This window comes from Bubalus bubalis, chromosome 10, assembly GCF_019923935.1.
Source record: "Bubalus bubalis isolate 160015118507 breed Murrah chromosome 10, NDDB_SH_1, whole genome shotgun sequence".
Classification (NCBI taxonomy): Eukaryota; Metazoa; Chordata; class Mammalia; order Artiodactyla; family Bovidae; genus Bubalus; species Bubalus bubalis.
This window is the reverse complement of record NC_059166.1, coordinates 10,650,919-10,672,480: the sequence shown is the minus strand read 5'-3', so window position 1 is coordinate 10,672,480 and position 21,562 is coordinate 10,650,919. Positions and strand designations below refer to the sequence as shown.

Genomic DNA, 21,562 nt, shown 5'->3' with positions numbered 1-21,562 from the left:
TTTTGTTAGGATTGGTCCTGTTGATTGTAAAGCACATTGCACAGTGCTCAGCTCACAGTAGGTGCTCATTAAGTAGTAGCTGTTATGATCATATTTGTGCCTTGATGTTTTCTGTATATCTTTTTCTTTTATTATCCACGTTAAATGATAAACTTCCCATGAGTCTTTCCATTTCTTGCAGCTGGAATTACTACTTCACCTGAACTCTCACAGGCCTTTACTTTCCTCTGTCCTGTGGTATTTACAAGTGTATTTCTACCTTGCATTGTTTATATATATCTCTTATCGCCTCTGTTATGATGTATGTTTTGTAAAGTCAAGGACCATCTTACACATCTACTTATCTTTTATGGCAACTTACATGTTAATGTCTGTTCAGTTTAAATAAACTTGAATGAATGGATATGGTCTCTAACTTGTTGCCTCTTTTATCTAAATCCTTGTTAACCTTTTATAATTCACGCCTCTTTTGATAAACATAAATTTTGTCAAACCTCTTCCAGCGTTCAGATACATCCTATCAAAAGACCAGGTCCCTATTCCTTTGAAAAGATAGCTAAATTTTTCCTGCACATCCTCACCAATTAAGATTCTTTTTTAAAATCAAACTCTACTTTTACATAATATGGTACATATATAATACTTCCCTCTTTCCAAATGGAAAATTATAATCCTGAATATGTTTTCAACTGCATCCTCCTGCCAGTTTAATTCCTGTTTATGTAACATTTGTCCATTTTATCTTCTGAGCTCCTGCTCTAAGCCATTTCTGACGTCTGTAAAGCCCTGTCCTAGGTAGTAGTGCTGCCCGCATGAAACGTTTAGGTGAAGTCTCCACCCTCTGCACAGGCTTGAGAGAATTCGGTTCCTCTCCTCCCTTGTCAGTTCTTTTGTAATGAAAGGTATTGAATCGATAAGGGCTTGAATATGGGAACCCTGTTTTACAAAACAGTTACATTGTGTGCAGCTTAAGCAGTGATCCTGCTGCTGCTGCTGCTGCTAAGTCCCTTCAGTCCTGTCCGACTCTGTGCGACCCGAGACGGCAGCCCACCAGGCTCCCCCGTCCCTGGGATTCTCCAGGCAAGAACACTGGAGTGGGTTGCCATTTCCTTCTCCAATGCATGAAAGTGAAATGTGAAAGTGAAGTCGCTCAGTCGTGTCCGACTCTTAGCGACCCCGTGGACTTCAGCCTACCAGGCTCCTCCGTCCATGGGATTTTCCAGGCAAGATACTGGAGTGGGGTGCAGTTGCCTTCTCCATTAAGGAGTGATCCTAGGCATCCCTTATGCTCTCATAATGCCTTTCCAAAGTTGAAGCACTTTTTGTAGACGTTGCCTAATCAAAACGGAGGGCACCCTTGTGAGCCAAGTAAAAACTGAAGACTCTTGCTCTTACTCTGGGAGTGAGTGTGACCCGGAGGTCAAGAAGGGGCCTGCCCTTCCCAGGCCCCGCCCCCTCCCCGTGCTGCGCTGGAAAGACTTTGCCTCACGTTCTCCAGCGGTGAACTTGTGCTCTTAGCAGGCTGTAGTGGGTACAGCGTGCCAATTAGCTCTCTTTACCAAGCTAGCAAACAAAACACGTTCGGTCACAAGATAATAGAGCAAATTTATGAGGTGATCTTCCTTTTAAAAGGAAATCTGTGGCTGTACAGAGGAATCAAAATTCACTGTATTGAAAGGAAAGTAAATTACCTCTGGTCTCCCGAGGAGGCCTCTTTTAAATTCAGAGTGACCCATTTAAAAGAGGCCTTCATTGGAATTGGATTGCATTGAATGGGGATTGTTTTAAATGAGTCCCCTTGTAAACTAGAGAAATAATTTTCTGCCTTTGAAAGCGGCTGGGTGTTGTGGTCCACCGTGCTCTTACGGAATGTGGAGAATGTGGGCGATGCACCCGTGAGCTGGGAGGGTGCAGGATGTAGGGTACGTTCTTTCTGAAAAGGAAAATTAATGGTAAAGAAAAACAGAATCTTTGGCGGGTCTCATGTTCACAGGGGTTCATTTGAAAATACGGTGACAAAGGTAACCTGGTCTCACTTTTAATAATAGCTTAAAAATTCCCAAGTATTTTTAGCCTAATTTTTGTTAATTTTTTTGACAGATTTCTAGGTGAAGATCCATCAATTACTAGTAGACTACTAAATATTAAATAGTGAGCAATAAAGGAAATCTAAAAAGTGTGTATCTAACAATACTAGATTCTGTTTTCAAAAGACCGAATGAACATATGCTAATGTGTGTTTTTGCATATGCTTAAAATAGATATATTTTGATATTAGTCATAAACTCCTAAAATTTCTGGTCATGCTTTTTTTATTAGAAAAGTGAGAAAGGCAGAGTCTGTGAAATTGAGATGGTTAGCAGTGGACAAGTAGTCTACCAGACTAATTTAGGGCTGCTCTTTATCAAGATATAAATATTTTATGACATAGATTAAGATTTAACTCTAGAGGGGAATCTGTGCTTTTTACATTCTAGTTACTATTTTAATATAGGAAAAATCCTTCATGCCCTGAACCCTAGATTTATATGTTAATTTAGCAGAAGGGTATTGATATACAGTGTAATTAGCATGAAACACTTTCAACTTTTTCTAAGGCTGAAGTGGGTAATGTAACTTCTTTGGTTTTCCTCTTTCCTCCCTTTTGCCCCTCACCCATTTTTAAAATAGCAGTGCTCTTCATACTGTCAGAGTTTCATGTTGTGACACCCTACTCAGAAGTATGACAGCGGGGTAATGACAGCAACTGCCTCCTGAGAATCAATCAGGCAATTAATTTTGTAAATGAAATGCTGATTATACAAAGCTTCACATGAGAGGCCCAGTGATTAAAATCAATTTAACAAATTGTTTCAGGTGGGACTTGATTAATAATTTTCCATAAATGCCAAAGATATATGACCAGCATACCTTGTTGTTACTCTTACTATAACAGCTACATGTAAAAATATCTTGTTGCTCCGACTGCCCAACTATGTATAAGTACCTGAGGTAAGCCAAGCACTGTGTTGTCCTCACACTCTGCTGTGGAAGGCGTGTGCCTGCACACACGCGTTCTCGCGCACACCCTTTTGTTGCTGTCCACCTACACAGAGCTAGCTCACAATGAAAATGAAATGCATCATTGCATTTTTGTATCATCTTAGTTTTCCAAGTGTTTTACTTAAAAAAAAAACAAAAAACAAAGCAAAACTGAAAACTTGCCCAGACAGCGTTGGGTCTGACCAAGTTAAATAGGTCTTTTTCTCTGTTGTAGAATGTTTTAGACTTTTCTCGTGCTGACATATATTATGTATCTCAAAGAGTGCTTTATAGACCTCTTCCCATCTTAATTACAGTAGCAGCTATAAACATAGTTTGGAAAGTGATGTCTTAAGAATGTTAGGAATGGTGACACTGTAGCCTGGAAATGAAAAATACCTCTGTTCGAAGCATTACAATTCGAGTCCAGGAGAAGTCTCACGTGGAATCGGAGCCGCAGTTGGATGTCTTTCTCACATTCATATATCAAACGTTTATTATGTGCCTATTATAAGCCAGACTCGGGCTCAGGTTTCATAGCTTTTATTACTTGTAATTCACACATCTAGGAAGGCAGTATAATATTATTTAGGAGAGGGTGGCTTGCAGAGGTAAGGGTCAAGGTGCACTTGAATTCTTTTATTTTAGTTTTTTATTAATGCAATAATAGCAACAATAATTTGCTCATTGTGTATGAGAAGTTGGGTCTATAAGGGGAATTAGGAGGAGGGAGATGCTGTTTAGAGAGTTTCAGTTGGTTGTAGACATGTTTAGTGTCTCTTCAATAAAAGAGTCTCTGTAGATGACGGAATCCTTTATAGTGTTACTTTTGAAAAAGAAAGCTTTCTCTAGTTTACAGGTGGCCAGAAGTATGTGGGGTGCATGGGCCTTCTAGAAGGGGATGTTCCTGAGTGCATGGGCCTTGCGGTGTGTACCGGTACAGCTGGGCAGGTGTAGTGTGGGTGAAGACCTACTGGGCGGCAGGCGTGTCACCCGTAGGCAACCCTGATTGTTTGCATGTTGAACTTTGAATTCTACCCCTGTAGAGCCTTTCTCTCTCCCTGTTGACCTTCAGGGCAGATAATTGGCAAGATTTCTGGAATGGAAAGGAGAAATAACCTCTAATGTCCACATTCCTTCTGATCCTTTACCATGACAGCCGGAAGTTCTGTCAAGGATGCGGATGATGACTCTAGAGTTCCAGAATTCTAGTGCGGTAAGAGTTCATTTCTCAGTCTCTCCCTTGCCATGTGGGCCCAGAGGAGTGAGATGGCCCAGGAGTAATCTAACATTATATCGGTAACCAGGCACGCCCTATGTGCCAGGCTGTGTTCTGAGTGTTCTGTGTCTGCCGTGTTGTGGAAGACTTACAACCATTCCGTGAAGTGGGTACTGTTACCATCCTTACTTTTTCAGAGGAGGAAGCTGGTGGTCAGAGAATTGAAGAGATCTGCCTAGGCTCGCACAGTAAGTGGTGAGCAGGGTGTAGGCCAGGTGGCCTTAACTCCAGTCTGTCCTGGGCCTCGCTCCACTGTCTGGAAGCTTCTTCCGGTCCTCAGGCTGAATCCCTAGAGAGTTAGGCTCCTTCGGCATAGCGAGCATTTGAACTGATAGTTAGTTGGTGGTCTTGAAACCCTTGGCTTCCTGCAGCTAAAGCCTTTGTCAGGGACAGTTTTGATACAGTCCTCTTTTTTGTTTATTCTAAGATTTAAAAATCCCAGACGTGTTTTCATTTGGATCGTTTCTTTCCTTCTTTACACCTGAGAACTTGATGGTGGCGTGAATAGGCGAGCCGGTCCGCTTGGACCCTTTGTAGGGAAGAGGTGGGAGCAGGGTGACATGTGCAAGTGGTTATAAAACTACTTTCTGAAACTTACAAAAATGACACGGAAGAGCTCTGGGTTAAAAGATGGCATGTGTCACGTCTTTCAGGGCTGGACCGAGATCTTTTGAAAGCATCCTTAAGAAAGACAAGGGGGCAGAGCCTCATTAAGTCTTGACTGGGGACGATAACCTGCAGCCATGATTTGTAAGAAAGTGTCTCTACCAGGGGAGCGGGATCCCCCACTTTATTTTGAGAGTGATTTGTGTGTGTGTGTATGTGTGGAATGGAAGCTTCCTAAGAATTTGTAGAAAAATATCCGTAAAAGTTTGTGTTCATCATGTGTTTTGCCAGCTTGAGTACTTTAAATCAAAGCACAGCAACCTCCACCTCCTCCCAGTTAGTCCCACCTTATCACGCCCGCTTCTCTTTTCTGTCTGTCCTGCGCTGTCTCCTCGTGTTTTGAAGGTTCCTTTGCCCTGTGGTCCTCCCACGCCGCAGTGCCCCCCAACCTGCCACAGGCCCCCTGATGTCGCACCCTCTTAGTTCTGAGCACCTGCAGACTTGCTTGCAGACCCCTTATGAGGGTTAGTGATTCTTTTGGTTTTCAGTTACTCCTGTCTTTCCTTTTTGCCCCCCCTTCCCTTTTTTAGCTTTTATTTTGAAGTAAGTCACATTTGTAGGAAAGTTACAAGACGAATACAGAGAAATCCCATATACCTTTTACTCATCAATTTTTAACATTTTACTATTGAGTTTATGTATGAGTCTACCCACCTATCTGTCTGTCTACAGCATATTTTCCCTGAATCATTTGCGATTAGGCTGCATACATCCTGCCCCTTTAGTCCTTAGTATCTCCGCATCCTTAGTATCATGTGTATTTCCTGGGAACAAGGTTTTTCTTTTATATACCCCAGTGCAGTCATCATTGTCAGGATGCTTAACTTGGAAGCAGTACTTTTACCTACAGTCCATGTTTTAATTTTGTCTACTGTCCTAATAGCATCTGTATAGTAATCTTTCCTTTGTTGCAGTATCCCGTCTGGAACTTTTATGTTGCTTGTAGCTGCCTTGAAACTCTTTTTTCAGTCTATAAGATTTGACTGTATATGAGTCATGTTAAATTTTCTCTTTGAGTAATCACATTACATTAAGAGTCAGTGTATGCTTTCACTGCACTGTGGCTCTGAGAAAGTAGATCTTAAATAGGGCCCTGTCTCTGAAGAGAACATTTTACACGGAGTGAGGTGGGGTGGGGGGTAGGTGGGGCTGTAGCTTGTGTATCAGCACAGCAGGCATTCTTGTGCAGAGATAGGTAAGTCAGGTGCTAACATTCATCGTATTTTAATGGCATTTTCTTTAATGGCAGTTTAAAGTTGTTAATTTTAAAAAAGTAGATAAAATGCTTCGAAAGAGGCATGATGTCATCCATGGAGCTTGCTGGAGAAATCAGTAACTTTTCTGATTTGTCCTTAGGTACAGCTCTGATAGGTCTGGAATTGTTTATCCATGTAAACCACACAACAAGTATCTTTAGACTAATTGTCTTCTTGAGGGTGGTATTACGTTCCCTTGAAAGATGGGAAAACTAAGGCTTTGAGCACTGGAATAGTTTACCCATCGTGTTTCACAGCTAGTCAAAAGCAGGAGAGGGATATGAGCTCAGCTCTACCTGAACAGTGCCAGACTTTATGTAGTTCCACTTTACTGGAAAGAGTAAATTGGATCCTGGTTTTTTTTTCTTTTTTTTTTCCTGTTTGTTTTCAAACAGGATCCTGTTTGCCATTAAAATATGATGAATGTTAGCAAACTGATAATTTGTAGTGGCTGGCTGGCTATTCCACAGGGTGAAAGATTCTGAGGCTTACTGGACGTTGGGGAAGTGAATGCTGGGGTTGATAAGCGGTGCCTGTCTTACGTATATCAGTAGAAGAGTGAAGGGTATCCATGCCTCCGATTGATAATCTAGAGTTATACCTCCATATAATAATGATGTTAATCTATCACTATTAAAAACCTGTCATATGCTGAAACCTGACTGTATTATCTCTAATTCTCAAACAACTCTATAGTAAAGTGGTAATGTTCTTGGTGTAGCTGGGATAACTGAGATGAAGTTTAGTTAAGAGGTGAACTTTTTTTTTTTTAGCATCACACAGCTTTAAAAATGGTAGGGTTTAGATTTGAGTTATTCTCACAAAAGCTTGCTTTCTTGATTTAAATCTGTGTTTATATGGGAAATACACCATATTATTTCCCTTTCTTAAATAAGAGCCTGCTACTCGGTTTTCAGTAGTAGTACAAGGATATGAACAATATTGCATACTTTGAGATGTAAATTTTAGAAGTTGTTAACACCATGGTAATAGTTCTACAGTTGTTTTGGATAGTGAGAATAAGAAATCTGAGGAGAAATGGAATATATTTCCATTACTGTTTTGACATTCCTTTTAGATCTAATTTACTCTTGAAATAAAATATATACACACTTTGATTTGTTCATAAAATCATTGTTTGCTAAATGAAATTCAGAAGTGTAGTTGAGTCAGACGGTGATTTACTCACTGAATTGACTTACAAGTTGCTGAACTTGAGGGTATTAGGCAAATGATAGGTTTTGATAATTTATAAAAATCAGGTAAAAACCAGGGAACCAAAACAGCCTTATTTTCTGGACATATATGCTGTTGTGCCCAGACGATAGCTACCGATGGGTTTAATACTTGTTGTCCTCACTTCCCTATTCCTTTTCCTGTGGGGCAGTCCAGTTGGGGACGTTTATTAGGGCTTCCCTGATAGCTCAGTTGGTAAAGAACCCGCCTGCAATGCAGGAGACCCCAGTTTGATTCCTGGGTCAGGAAGATTGGCTAGAGAAGGGATAGGCTACCCATTCCAGTATTCTTGGGCTTCCCTTGTGGCTCAGCTGGTAAAGAATCTGCCCACAATGTGGGAGATCTGGGTTCGATCCCTGGGTTGGGAAGATCCCCTTGTGAAGGGAACAGCTATCCACTCCAGTATTCTGGCCGGGAGAATTTCACGGACTGTATAGACCATGGGGTCTCAAAGAGTTGGACATGCATGACTGAGCAACTTTGACACATGAAGTCATCATAAAAATACTCTTGCAGACTTCGATGAGTTCCGTGAAGGAGAAGCACAGTGGTTTTGGAGAGGGCCATGTCCCAGTCTGGCTCTCAGGGAGGGTTCTCTGAGGGCAGGGCTATAGTGCTGAGTCCTGCAGGAGAGTGGGGTTCCTTCTTCATGCAGGGAACCGCTCGGCTGAAGGCCCGGTGGTGGGCAAATTTGTGGTTTCGCTAGAGGCCCACAGAAGCCGGTGTGGTTGGAAGGGGCGATTTCCTGTTGGCTGCAGTGATGTGTCCAGCTGACCAGACTCTGCGAGGGGGGTTGGCTGTGGTGGAAGGGAGGCGGGGAGTCGAGAGCATCCTGGATTCAACTGTGCATCTGGATGGGGATGTGTTTCACTAAGAGCAGGAACAGAAGGCATCCTAGCTATCCAGGCAGGCATGTTGGATGGCAATTGGATATAGAACTCTGAGGCTGAGAGAAATCAGCGAAGGGTGACACATTTGAGGGGCACAGACGTGGGGCGGCAGTGGAAGCTGTAGCTTATGTGTACTTGGGAAAAGTTTGCGATGGTGTGTCATTCTTGGCCTCTTGTCCCTATTGACCGTCCGAGGCCTTCAGGCTGCTAGAGCCCTTACTGTTTAACTGGTGATGCGTGTTGAGGAGGTTGCTGCTTTCTCTGGTCAGCAAAAGTTCCTCATGCCAGGCATTGTACTGAGTGCTAGGTATGGAAAGATGAATAAGGCAGAATGTCCACCTTTGATTAACAATATGCTGCAGAGACAAGAAAATAAATAGACTAAATTATTGAGTGATTTTTGCTCTGACTTCAATTGGTTAAGAGGAAAAGCAAAAAAATTTAGGAAATTCTCACTATGTGATAAATCATGTGGTACTTCATTTAATCAGTCCCCCAGCAACACCAGAGGTGAACACAACTGTACGGTATTAAGTGTGAGCTTGATTCTACGGAGCTAATAAGTGTATCTGTAGGATTCACACCCAGGTTTGTCTGACTTAAGCCACCTCCCTTTCCCTTATACCTTTTTGTCTCATTCTAAGCGTTTTTCTAAACTTTGGACTGCATGGTACATTAGGAAAGATGGAGGAATTTGAAGTGGGCAAGAGGTTGTCACCCAAGGGCAGACAGGGACTTGTGCTTGCATAACAAGTGTAGTGAGTGAGTTGGTAGAGAGCTGTGGATGAATGGGAAGGATTTTCCTAAGGTTTCTGAAGAAGACCTTCTTCCAAGCATTGTGGTGCCTGGATTTATGTCAGTCTTTATGAATGGCACTAGCAGTTAGCCAGGCCTCTGTCCTCTCCTTTGAGAGTATACTCCTCTTCAGTATTTTTATCAGTGCCCTGGAGGAAGGCATGAATGAAATGGTGTGCTGATTTAATTGGTGGTTGACATCAAGATAGGAAGTGCAGTTAATATGTTAGATGTCAGGCTAGAATAGTGACCAGATACATACCAAATGAAAACAGGCAGAGATAAAAACTTCTGCCACTAGGGTCAGCTAACCAACTGTGTAAGAGGAGAGGGGGAAGGGAGGGTTTAATCTCAACTGGATCAGGGGTGCGATGGGCCTGTCAAACTGACAGGTCTGAGGCCAGGTTTGTACTCATGTAGGATCTGGAAGGGAAGCAAGTTCCTTCCCATAATATGTTTCATGTTAAGGGGGTTCAGAATTGGCATATTTTGCTCAGAAAAGGGAAATAGATATAGCTATCTTCAAATATTCTTCAAAAGGATCAAAGTTAAAAAAAAAAAAGCAGTGGGTGTAAATTATAAGGAACGGATTTTTGTTATATAGAAGGGAGAAATTAATAACATTCATGGTTGCAGACACTTTTAGGGGATTCATACATTCATCATGTATGGATCAGTGGGGCTATTTTCAATTCTACGATTCTGTGTTTCACTGACAAATCTTTTATCAGGGTGCCTTAAGAGCTGTGATCAAATGATAATGTATGAAGTGCTTTGGAAATGCAGGGTAGATGTTGGTCATCATATGATGATGCCAGTCAGGACGGGCTTTCGATAGGTTTCTAGAGGATGTTATATGAACCTTTGACACCATATGCTAAATATGGGATGTATATACATCCTGGATGTATTATTTTTTAAGTATTCTATGAGTTAAGAACCGTTGCTGATAATTGTCACTTGTTATTGGTAGTTTATGGAAGTTGCTTTATGCATAGGTAACAACATATTACTATTTCATTTCTAATCTTAATGATTCTGAAAAGTAAGAACCCAGTGATATTTTAGATTTGGAATACGTGCGTATGTGTACAGAATTGTTGCAGATACTGGTTAGTCCGTCTTACTTTTTATTTTCGAGAACACTTCTGTGGCGAGTCCTCATCCCCGGGAGTCACGAGGCCCTGTGACCATCCTTAGTCACCTGTGCTGTTTGCTGAGTGTGTGTGCTCGGTCAGCTCAGGCGGTGAAGAGTTTGCCTACAGTGCGGGTGACCCAGGTTTGATCCCTGGGTCGGGAAGATCCCCTGAAGAAGGGAATGGCTATCCACTCCAGTATTCTTGCCTGGAGAACTCCATGGACAGAGGAGCCTTGGTGGGCTACAGTCAACAGGGTTGCAGAGTCGGATACGACTAAGCACGTATGCTATATGCTGAGTGAGACACAAAAGGGGCAAAGTACGGACATGGCCATTTTAGTCTCCTTGGGAGTCAACTAACATAGAAACTAACATGGGAAAAAAAAAACAACCCAAAACACAGTACATGACTTAAATATCAATATAAGGCAGCCCAGAAGTCGGTTACAACCTGCATAGGAAAGATTCCAGCAGGCCCCAAAGATAGTGTTCCTGGGCGTGGTGCTGGGGCAGCTCTCTGGTCCTTGAACCTGGGCTTGTGTGAACTTGGGGTTAGACAGGCGAAGGGGAGAGTGGGAGCATCCTCCCGCTGCTTTGTGCTGAGAGTGAGCGTGGGGGTGCGGGGATGGAGAAGGCCCAGTGTGGGGCAGCTGTGTGAGTGTGGGGGTGCAGGGTGGAGGAGGCCCAGTGTGGGGCAGCTGTGTGCGCGTGGGGGTGCGGGGTGGAGGAGGCCCAGTGTGGGAGGCCCAGCTCTGTGAGTGTGGGGGTGCAGGGTGGAGGAGGCCCAGTGTGGGAGGCCCAGCTCTGTGAGTGTGGGGGTGCAGGGTGGAGGAGGCCCAGTGTGGGACAGCTGTGTGAGCGTGGGGGTGCGGGGTGGAGGAGGCCCAGTGTGGGGCAGCTGTGTGCGCGTGGGGGTGTGGGGTGGAGGAGGCCCAGTGTGGGAGGCCCAGCTCTGTGAGCGTGGGGGTGCGGGGTGGAGGAGGCCCAGTGTGGGGCAGCTGTGTCCCTTCCACTCCACCCCACCCCCACAGCAGGCCACGGTAGTGTTTGCAGGATGCCTGGGAAAAAACAGAGGCATTTTATAGTTATATTTAGACATCATCACAGAAAAGTCAACATAGATTGCTTCATGATGTGACAGCCTCTACTTACAGGTCACGCTGGCCGGCCCTGATCGTTATCAGCTGAGTTTTCGCACAGCTGTAATTCATGCACATCACTCTTAAACAGTTGACATTGTTTTATATGTACTTTTCCACGTCCCTGTCCATTCCACTATGCCAATATATTATGGCCCGTTCCTTTAGATACTTTTAGTCCCAATTCCATTTTCATTATAATCGTGAGACAGGTATTCTTTCTTGCATTTGGTGAGTGAGAAAACTTAAGGACTGAGCACCAGATTTAGAGTTACACAGTGGTAGTAAGTGGTGGATAAGGGTGTGGACCCTCTCTGTGCCCACAGCCCGTGCTTTCCCCCTTCAATATTGAGAGTCATGTAGCTGCAGACAAATGCAGATAAATAGCACCACTTCCCCATTTGAGAGCGTCATGGTTGGAACAAAATATATTTTCTAGAGCTTTGCTTTCAAGCTTCCTATCGCACGCATTACCCTTCAGAAAGAGCTTACCACTGCTTTATACATACTAGTTCAAATAATCATTTACTCACGTTGGGTTTTATTATTTTCACCATTTCATATGTAATGGACTATTCACAATTTTTCTTTAGTTGATGGTAAGAACATTTTTCCAAATAATGATTCTAAAGGGGGACAGTTTTTCTTTCGCTGAGCTCTTGTTTAATCCTGATATATAGATGTGATTATAGATGAAGAATGGCACCCCACTCCAGTACTCTTGCCTGGAAAATGCTATGGATGGAGGAGCCTGGTAGGCTGCAGTCCATGGGGTCGCTAAGAGTTGGACACAACTGAGCGACTTCCCTTTCACTTTTCGCTTTCATGCATTGGAGAAGGAAATGGTAACCCACTCCAGTGTTCTTGCCTGGAGAATCCCAGGGACGGGGCAGCCTGGTGGGCCCCCGTCTGTGGGGTCGCACAGAGTTGGACACGACTGAAGCGACTTAGGAGGATAGATGAAGAAGATACAGTTTTCTTTCTGTGGGTTTTTTGATGTCTTTCTTTAATTTGTAGTTTAAGGAATTTGGCTGAAAAAATTGTGAAATGTTATATTCATAAAGAATCTACTAATAAGCTATCCCCTTAACTTGGTATTTAGAAGTGAACACTGTTCCCTGGTGGCTCAGACAGTAAAGCGTCTGCCTACAATGCGGGAGACCCAGGTTCAATCCCTGGTTCGGGAAGATCCCCTGGAGAAGGAAATGGCAACCCACTCTGGTATTCTTGCTTCATACATCCCATGGATGGAGGATCCTGTTAGGCTACAGTCCATGGGGTTGCAAAGAGTTGGACACGACTGAGCAACTTAGCTTTCACTGTTAACATAGATATCTTCATTATAAATACTTGGGTGGGTAGGTATACTCTGAAAGAGTGATAATGAGGGAGTATCTAAGTATAAAAACTTCTCTAAAGGCTGCTGCTGCTGCTGCTGCTGCTAAGTTGCTTCAGTCGTGTCCGACTCTGTGCGACCCCATAGACTGCAGCCCACCAGGCTCCCCCATCCCTGGTATTCTCCAGGCAAGAACACTGGAGTGGGTTGCCATTTCCTTCTCCAATGCATGAAAGTGAAAAGTGAAAGTGAAGTCACTCAGTCGTGTCTGACTCTTAGCGACCCCATGGACTACAGCCTACCAGGCTCCTCCGTCCATGGGATTTTCCAGGCAAGAGTACTGGAGTGGGGTGCCATTGCCTTCTCCGCTCTAAAGGCTACTAAAATATATATAGTGACCTGTTCTTTAACTTGTATAATCTTTAAAGGGTAGTTGGATTTCCAGACCAGCCTCTGAAAACCTATTTAACCTATAGTACAACCTAACTATGCTACCCAATATGTCCAAAATTGATATTTAAATATATATTTAAAAGATATATATTTTACTCCTTCTTATTTAGTATTTCTGGGGATAGGAAACTTTCTGAGGCATTGGAGGATATAGGCAACAGTGGCAGCTTCCCAGAAGATCTAGGAAAGGGTGTGTGTGTGTGTGTGTGTGTGTGAGAGAGAGAGAGAGAGAGAGAGAGAGAGATAACTCATAGATACATAGCTACATATCTAAATACATACATATCTGAAAAATTATTTGAATAAGGAGGAGTTAGTCAGGTAATAAAATTCATCAGAAGCTGGGTAACTAAACCAAGTAACTAAACTAGTTATTTTAAGACCTCTTTGAAAATGGGCTGTATACACTGTTACTTTAAAAGCATTTATTTCACAGAATTGAAGTCCACACTGCAGCAGTTGTGGAATGGTACCTAGAACAGAAAAATGTGCTTGGAATAACATATTTAGAGAAATAGTTGAGGACTGTTCTTTATGTGGGTGTCTGCTGCTGCTGCTGCTAAGTCGCTTCAGTTGTGTCTGACTCTGTGCGGCCCCATAGACACCAGCCCACTAGGCTCCTCTGTCCCTGCGATTCTCCAGGCAAGAATACTGGAGTGGGCTGCCATTTCCTTCTCCAATGCAAGAAAGTGAAAAGTGAAAGTGAAGTCACTCAGTTGTGCCCGACCCTTAGCAACCCCATGGACTGCAGCCTGCCAGGCTTCTCTGTCCATGGGATTTTCCAGGCAAGAGTACTGGAGTGAGTTGCCATTGTCTTCTCCAGTGGGTGTCTCTGCTGCTGCTGCTAAGTCACTTCAATCGTGTCCGACTCTGTGTGACCCCATAGACAGCAGCCCACTAGGCTCCTCTGTCCCTGGGATTCTCCAGGCAAGAATACTGGAGTGGGTTGCCATTGCCTTCTCCAATGCATGAAAGTGAAAAGTGAAAGTAAAGTCACTCAGTCGAGCCCTTAGCGACCCCATGGACTGCAGCCTACCAGGCTCCTCCATCCATGGGATTTTCCAGGCAAGAGTACTGGAGTGGGTTGCCATTGCCTTCTCCAGTGGGTGTCTCTAGTATAACATAAATTATATGTGAGAATTGAAAATGGTGATACTTTGAAATACTTCTATCAATAGAAGGATAGATAATGAGAATACAATGGTTTTTCATTAGATATGACTATGAGCAGTGAATTGTTTTTTTGGAAAAGCCTTTGATTTGATTTGGGTTTTGATTTCTTTAAGGAGAGAGAGTAGTACAAAGCAGAGGTTAAGATCCTACAGTGGTACATATTCAGTGTTAAAAATAGTGAAAGTACACAGCAGGATGAATTTAAATTGTGGATGAATATTTAATAATAGGCCATAAGGAGAGAAGGTTAAAATTAAATAATTTGCACTGTGTAAGTATCTGTTTTCATATCTGAAGTCTCACTGAAAGGCATCTGATGCATTTTGAGAGGTAGAGATAATCTATGTATTTCATGCTTTCGATTTTCAGAAATCTCGGGGTTAAGCTAACATTTTGACATGGGTGCAAATTAACTGAATTTTAAGTAGGGCTATGAGAGTTTATGGCACTGATGAGAAAGATATTACAAAACAATTTCAGTCGCTGATAAGATGAATTTGCTGCACTGTTATCTATAGCATTAAAATATACACATTCCAATCATTTTCCCATGTTAAATTTCTGCTTTAATTAAGCCTGTTTGGGTCATGCACTGTTTAAAGTCAAGTGAGCAGACCTTTCCTATGCCCTGTCTAATTCAGATTGAATGTGAAGATAGGGCTGCCTTGGGCCCCATATTGGAAATTTAGCCTGAAATCTGATTTACTCAGCCTCTCTATGGGCCATTCATTCACTCTGCAGATTCTAGCATCCCCAGCTCAGCCTCGATTTTCACACTTCCACAGTAAGTTTTATTTTACCTTTTGAAAGTAAATGTGGAAAATCTTTACATTTTGTTGTTCTTAGGCATAAGTTCTAACTTGAAGCATTCTGAGAAAACTTAATTCTTACTTTTCAATTTTAGTTTCATTACATGAGGTCATCATATGTATATGTGTGTTGAATTGTGAAGTCAGCACCATTTGTGACATCAGTATATTGTTTGAGCAATTTCTGTCGTTCTAAGTAAACATTTTTCTTGACTGGTGAAAGTAACACAGTTAAAATTCCATGAAATTGTGAGTTTTGAGCAAAATCATTTGGCCTACACATATTTTCATTCTGGTGAGATCAATTCCTGGCAAATTGCTATGAAGCCTTCAGGATGGAATCAGCTGTTTCTATAGGAAGGCTTCGTTAAAACTGAGACCTACCTGGATGCTCCCCCTCACAATGCCTCTAGGATGTCCACTGGGTTGCACTGTAATCTTTGTCCAGCGCGTTCTCCTTCAGTGACCTGGTCACCTCTCTCGGACAGCCGTGACACATGTCCACTCTGCCTCCGGTGCCTTGCACCATGCACACGGTAGACCCTTAGTAAATGTGTAATGAGTGGATTACTCAAGGCACTGCAGTGAGCACCAGGGTACCTTCCGCTAAGAAGGCAGGATGGCAGAGATCGTGGGCAGCCTTGTGTGTGGGGTAGAAGCATAGAGGGAAGGAGTCTTGGTGGTTCGTGTAGCCTTGCATGCTTGGGGTGTAGGGTCTGCACTCCTGGCTCCCCCTCACCTGCTGTTTGCGCTCAACTCCTGGTCTTTTGGCATTGCCCTCGTCTCTGCCATAAGCCTGCCCTTGCCCAGGGCAGCAGTTAACCGCCCCGTCATCAGTGGAGCATCAGGTGCAGCCCACGCATTAGGACTCACCTGTTGGCCACCTGGGCTGCAGTCGGCGTATGTCTCCACCTGCTCCCTTCTCCGAAGCACCACACTCTCCAACTCCATTTTCTGACCATTCCTCTGGCCTTGCTGTGGCCTCCTTTTCCCTTCTTCCTTAAGTGATGTCAGTCTCTCGACTTTTGTCTTCTACCCGTTGTGCTCTTTTTACATATTCTCTCGGGGTAGTTCCTTGGGTTTTACGCGCTTCGTATCGCTGAAGACACCCAGGGTTACTTGAGGGTGAGCTGCGTGCCAGGTGTGACTTGTGTACTGCAGGTGCAGTGTGAGTGAGCAGAATGGAAATCGCTGCCCTCCAGGAGCGCCTTCTCCCACTTCCCTACTTATGACTCGAGGGCAGACCTGACTCCTCAGGCTGGAATGCATCGTGGCACTTCTGATATTGTCACCTGGACTTCCTGTCGGAATTGCAGTTTTAACATGCGGAAGAGTGAAGGCCCCCACCCCCCAGGGAGGGTGGATCTGCTTCTACTCCGGCACGCTGCTGGCTCAACCGGTGTCTTACCACCTGTTAAGCCACCCTTGCCACCTGTCTTCTATCATTCCCAGGTCGAGTTGCTTCCATCCTGTTCCTTGAATCTGAGCGTGCGTTCTCCCACCACCGCTAACGGCCCAGGACCTCGGCTCAGTGGCCTGCTGGGGCAGTCCAGCCTGGCTCCAGGCTGCTGCTGGGGGCGCCGTCCTTCCGAAAGGTGGATGTGACCGTAATTCGCTGTTAAAAGCACCCAGTGGTTTCCCCCAATGTGCAATCGGAAGCCTTTCAAGTGACGCGTGAGGCTTACCCACCTACTGGCTTCGGCCCGCTCCAGCTGCTGCTTTGCTTCGCTGGGGTCTAAGCTGCTTCTGTTTCCTTGCACGTGCCAGGCAGTTCATCACTTCATGGAGCCTGTGCTTGATGCCCAATGTTTCTCCTGCTTGGGGGTACTCTGTGCCGTGGCCCTCCCCACCTTGAACGTGGCTTCTTCCGTCAACCCTGCTAATCTTCGAACCTTCCTGAGAGACCCAGTGTCCTCCGTGTGGCCCACAGTTGGGCCTCAGAGTCTGGCCCACAATTGGCATCAGCATGTGGTTCTGGAAGGAAGGAAATATCTGTGGGTCTTTGTAGCACCGCGGTGAGGGACTTCCCCCGCCACCACTTCACTCCTTTGACGCACCCTGGGCATGAAAGCCTGGGCTGAGGCTCCAGTTCGGTCCTCCTGAGTGGCCCTTGCTCTGAGGCCCATGGGCTGACTCACCAAGCCAAAAATAAAACTCAAAAGTCCAGTTTTGAACTGGTTATGTTTGGTAAGAGCCTTACTTGCATTGAGAAGGTGGCTTATGACTCACAGTCTGGGTGCTTATTCATGTCACTAGTGATCTTTGAAAAGTTTTGCCCCAGACATTCTGTGTTATCTGAAATCTATCCTTTCACTTTCTAATGAGCACTCAGACACATTAATGTTTGATCAGGACTTGCAGATTCAGGTCTAAAATAAGGTAATTGTTCTAAGAATACTTTGAAGTCAGGAAGGGTTCCTAACCACTCACTATACTTTGCTTTTGTTACTGGGAAGCTGAAAGAGCTGGGTGAGGTTAACTATCATGCCCATTTCCTGTGTGCATGGTAGAATTTTAGATGAATGCAAAATCTTTCCATATATTGTTTGTTCCAGATCCCTTTTAATTATTAAAGCCTTGCTAAAAGTTAAAAAATTAAATGTCTTGTATCCACATAGTTTTTTTTTCTTAAATGCTTTTCTGGGTTTTGTCAGGTCATTGTTTTTCATATTTTCACAAGTAAGGAGAGTTGCATTTTTAATGTGTATGTTAGCATAATAGACATTTCTGTCTCTGCAATAATGAGGTAATAAGCCTATGTCTTCTTTTACTTCTTCACAGGGCAGCCCAATGGATCCCATGGTGATGAAGAGACCTCAGCTGTATGGCATGGGCAGTAACCCTCATTCTCAGCCACAGCAGAGCAGCCCTTACCCTGGAGGTTCCTACGGCCCCCCAGGCCCACAGCGGTATCCAATCGGCATTCCAGGTCGGCCCCCGGGGGCCATGGGAGGCATGCAGTACCCCCAGCAGCAGGTTTGTGCTAGTTTTTACTCCACTTCCTCCCACACTTGTTCCTAGTGTTGTCTTTGTCTTTTCCTGTCTACTGAAGGTTAGTTTTGAGACAGTTGGGAAGCATTTCATGGATTTTCTGCTTTTTAAAAATTTTCATAGTTTCTTGAAATGATCACAGGTACAACTGTTTCCCATCTCTTTTAAAAGCAGGAAAAGTGAGCTTAGAACAAAGTGGACACAGTTCCTGTTCTATTTGAAAGATTGACCGTGTCACCATTGTGCAGCAAATTATATAGATCGGAGCCCCGAAGTGAACTTGGCTTTCTAATATTTCTGGTGGCAGACAGTGTCAGATTTTGAGCTGTGAATAAACTTCTTAAGGTGAAGTTTTAAGTTGTTTAAAGGTTTTTTTCATAAAGATGGCATCAGCTTAAGTTTTCTTTAGTCTGCCCAAAAGTTATTTTGCTTTTATTTCTTCTGTATCTTTTGAAACAGCTTTCTGTGTTTCTTGTAAGAGAATTTCACGTGTATCCCTTCTCCTAGGTTTGATGAGTTTTGTGTTTTTACATAAAACAAGCAAAAAAGACTTTCTGCTCTTAAAAAAAATATTCTCCTTTTTCTGTAGAATCAAATAGTTGGAGTTACCTTAAATGACCATCTACCTTCTGGCAGTAGTAAGCTCTCAGTCTCTTGGACCCTGGAGAATGTATTTTTGTAATGTTGGCCTGAGGAGATTCAGACTTGTTTCAGGTTTAGTTACTAGAAACACCAGAAAAGCTGATTTGTAAATTCCCACACCAGGCCTTTAATCCAACAGTATACCAGCCTGGTGCCCACCTGGGTGTTTTCCTGTTCCCAGATAGGTTATCCCAGAGTGCTACCAGCAGCCTGCTCCAGAGTCTCACAGTTGCTTTCTCTCAGGAAGTTTTTCTCTATGTTTGACCAAAAATCACTGTGGAGAAAACATAGAACTTTGGTTCTCTACAGTGGATGTATGCTGTATCATACTTTATATACTCCGTAGCTGTGTCTAAAGGTTCACGAATAAGTTTCAGAGACTGAAAATTGTCTTTCCTCTTTATCTTAGTTTGTCCTTCAGTGATACTTTTATTTTAAGGTGGTTGTAGGGGAAGATAGAAGCAGTTCAGCCTTTGAATCCCAGCTGTTGGTTCTTTAAGTGCTCTTCATTCTTGTTAGAAGTTCTCACCCCTTGTTTATTAAATATGGTGTGTGAGTCACTCAGTCGTATCCGACTCTTTGCAACCCCATGGACTGTAGCCCACCAGGCTCCTCTGTCCATGGAGTTCTTCAGGCAAGAACACTGGAGTGGGTAGCCATTCCCTTCTCCAGGGGATCTTCCCGAACTAGGGATTGAACCCGGTCTCCTGCACTGCAGGCAGATTCTTTACCGTCTGAGCCACCAGAGATTGGCCGCTCAGAATTCTAGCAGTCGCATACTTAATTGTACTTGTAGTTTTTTTTTGAACATTACTCCTTTCTTCTAGTAATATTTTGCCACCTATAGTAAAACTCTTTAGTTGAGACTGCTAATTATGAGGAGATAATTTGTAAATGATTGAAAAGTTAAGTGAGAGCTGTAATCCCCCCCCTCTTTTTTTTTAAAGTTTTAAAGCTAATTTCCCCATAGATGAGGGGAAGAAGGCCCAGGCAGGCCCCTGCTCAGGTCCTGATCACCAGCTGGTTCGGGGCTAACAGTTCTGTGTGGGAGTCTGGCCACAGGGAGCGAGCAGGGGCAGCGGGGCAGTGGAGTCCGCCGCTCCCTCTCCCTGCACCTTCCTTTCTGCCACGTTTCCCTGAAGGGAAATTTGGAGAATCATTTCCAAAGGAGCTCTTCACGGCAAGCTGCTGGATGAACCTTTTCCTCTGAATGAGTTAGTCTTTTTTCTTTTTTTAGATTAATTTATTTTAATTGGAGGATAATTACAGTATTATAATGGTTTTTGCTATATATCAACATGAGTCCGCCACAGGTATACATGTGTCCCCTCCACCCTGAACCCCCATCCCTCCCCACCTTTCCTTCCAGGTTGTCACAGAGCACCAGCTTTGGGTGCGCTGTGTCATACATCAAACTCGCCCTGGTTCTTCTACGTATGGTGATGGATATGTCTCAGTGGTACTCTCGCGAATCATCCCACCCTCTCCTTCTCCCACTCAGTCCAAAAGTCTGTTCTTAATGTCTGTGTCTCCTTTGCTGCCCTGCATGTAGGCTCGTTGGTACCATCTTTCTAGATTCCATATATATGTATTAATATACGGTATTTGTCTTTCTCTTTCTTGAATGAGTTAAAGTCTTGTTAGAGGTTTAAGACATTGGCTTATTTTGCAATCCCAGAGTGGGAGTCTTAACATTCTTCACAAATGTGAAGAATAATTACCTGGGAATATTTTTTTTCATTGTTTCCATCCCACATACATAAGGCTAAAAGTGGAGGATGTACACTTTTAAAAGTGGAGTTATGTAGAATAACCGCAGTTTTCTTTGCTTTTTTGTTTTATTTAATCCCCATGGTTCGTAAATGCTTTTGAAATCCAGTAACTCTTGGATTTATTTGAAGGGACAAATTGCTAAAGATTACTCACCAATGTTTTAGCAAATTTTTAATTAAGATTTTAGATTAGATATTTTACTGCTAACCAAAAAAAAAAAAGCCTAATTCTGTTTAAGCACAACTCTTTCTGATAATGAAAGGAAAATAGGGTATCTGGTAAGAAACTGAATGCCCTGGCTATCAAACTTCCATATTTGGGAGTTTAATCATAATTGAAACTTCTAAATAATCTGTATTGCTCTTTTACTTTTTCATTTAGTTATAGCCTTGAAATGACATACCTTGTTTGGAAATCTAAAAGGCTAAAAAGAACTGCTAATGCATGTTTGAGTGTGTGTAACATTTTAAAGGGGAGACATACTACCAAGCGCACGTGATCGTAGGTGTAGGCCAATTAATAGCTTTGGAAAGGAAAAAAAATGGTGCAGGTTTTGGTGAGGGTTATTAGAGCACATTTATTTTGTTAGCTTTAGTCTGTGTTTGGTAAGGAATATTCAGTGAGTTGCTTTATTTGCGAATTTTGAATAATTATAAATTTGGTCTGCAAACAAGGTCCTGGCACAGTGATTGGCTACTGGTCCTATCCTTCTTCTCTTAGGCTAAGGCAGTTGGCCAAGGATTGTTGTGGTCATGACTGCTGGTGTTCTTCTGGGAAAAAGTTGGAAGATAATGATGACATTGAGTTTTTATTGAGTGGACATCACCACCTAGGCATGGCTTTACTTTGGACAACCTCCAAAGCTTTCTGTGCTTGGTTTGTGAACCTCTAATGAGCTGAATCCAGTTCATTTAATATTGCTCATATATTTCTGCAAAGGATTAAAATGCAGGAATTCAAGTTTG

General features: G+C 43.3%; 1 protein-coding gene and 1 long non-coding RNA gene across 9 annotated transcripts in view; one reads left to right on the top strand and one right to left on the bottom strand.

The window, feature by feature from the left end:
* The window catches only part of ARID1B (AT-rich interaction domain 1B), a 429,234-nt gene that overhangs the window by 31,313 nt on the left and 376,359 nt on the right, over window positions 1-21,562 (top strand). For all 8 annotated transcript variants that reach the window (XM_025294982.3, XM_025294980.3, XM_025294976.3 and 5 more), the window contains exon 2: window positions 17,973-18,167. In XM_025294982.3, coding sequence (XP_025150767.3) covers window positions 17,973-18,167 — 195 coding nt within the window. The remainder of the gene's footprint in view (window positions 1-17,972; window positions 18,168-21,562) is intronic.
* Window positions 8,584-16,203, bottom strand: LOC123327639. Its single transcript, XR_006542267.2, has 3 exons — window positions 16,065-16,203; window positions 15,576-15,734; window positions 8,584-8,704 (listed from the first exon to the last, which is right to left on the bottom strand). It is a non-coding gene; the product is annotated as an uncharacterized LOC123327639 (long non-coding RNA).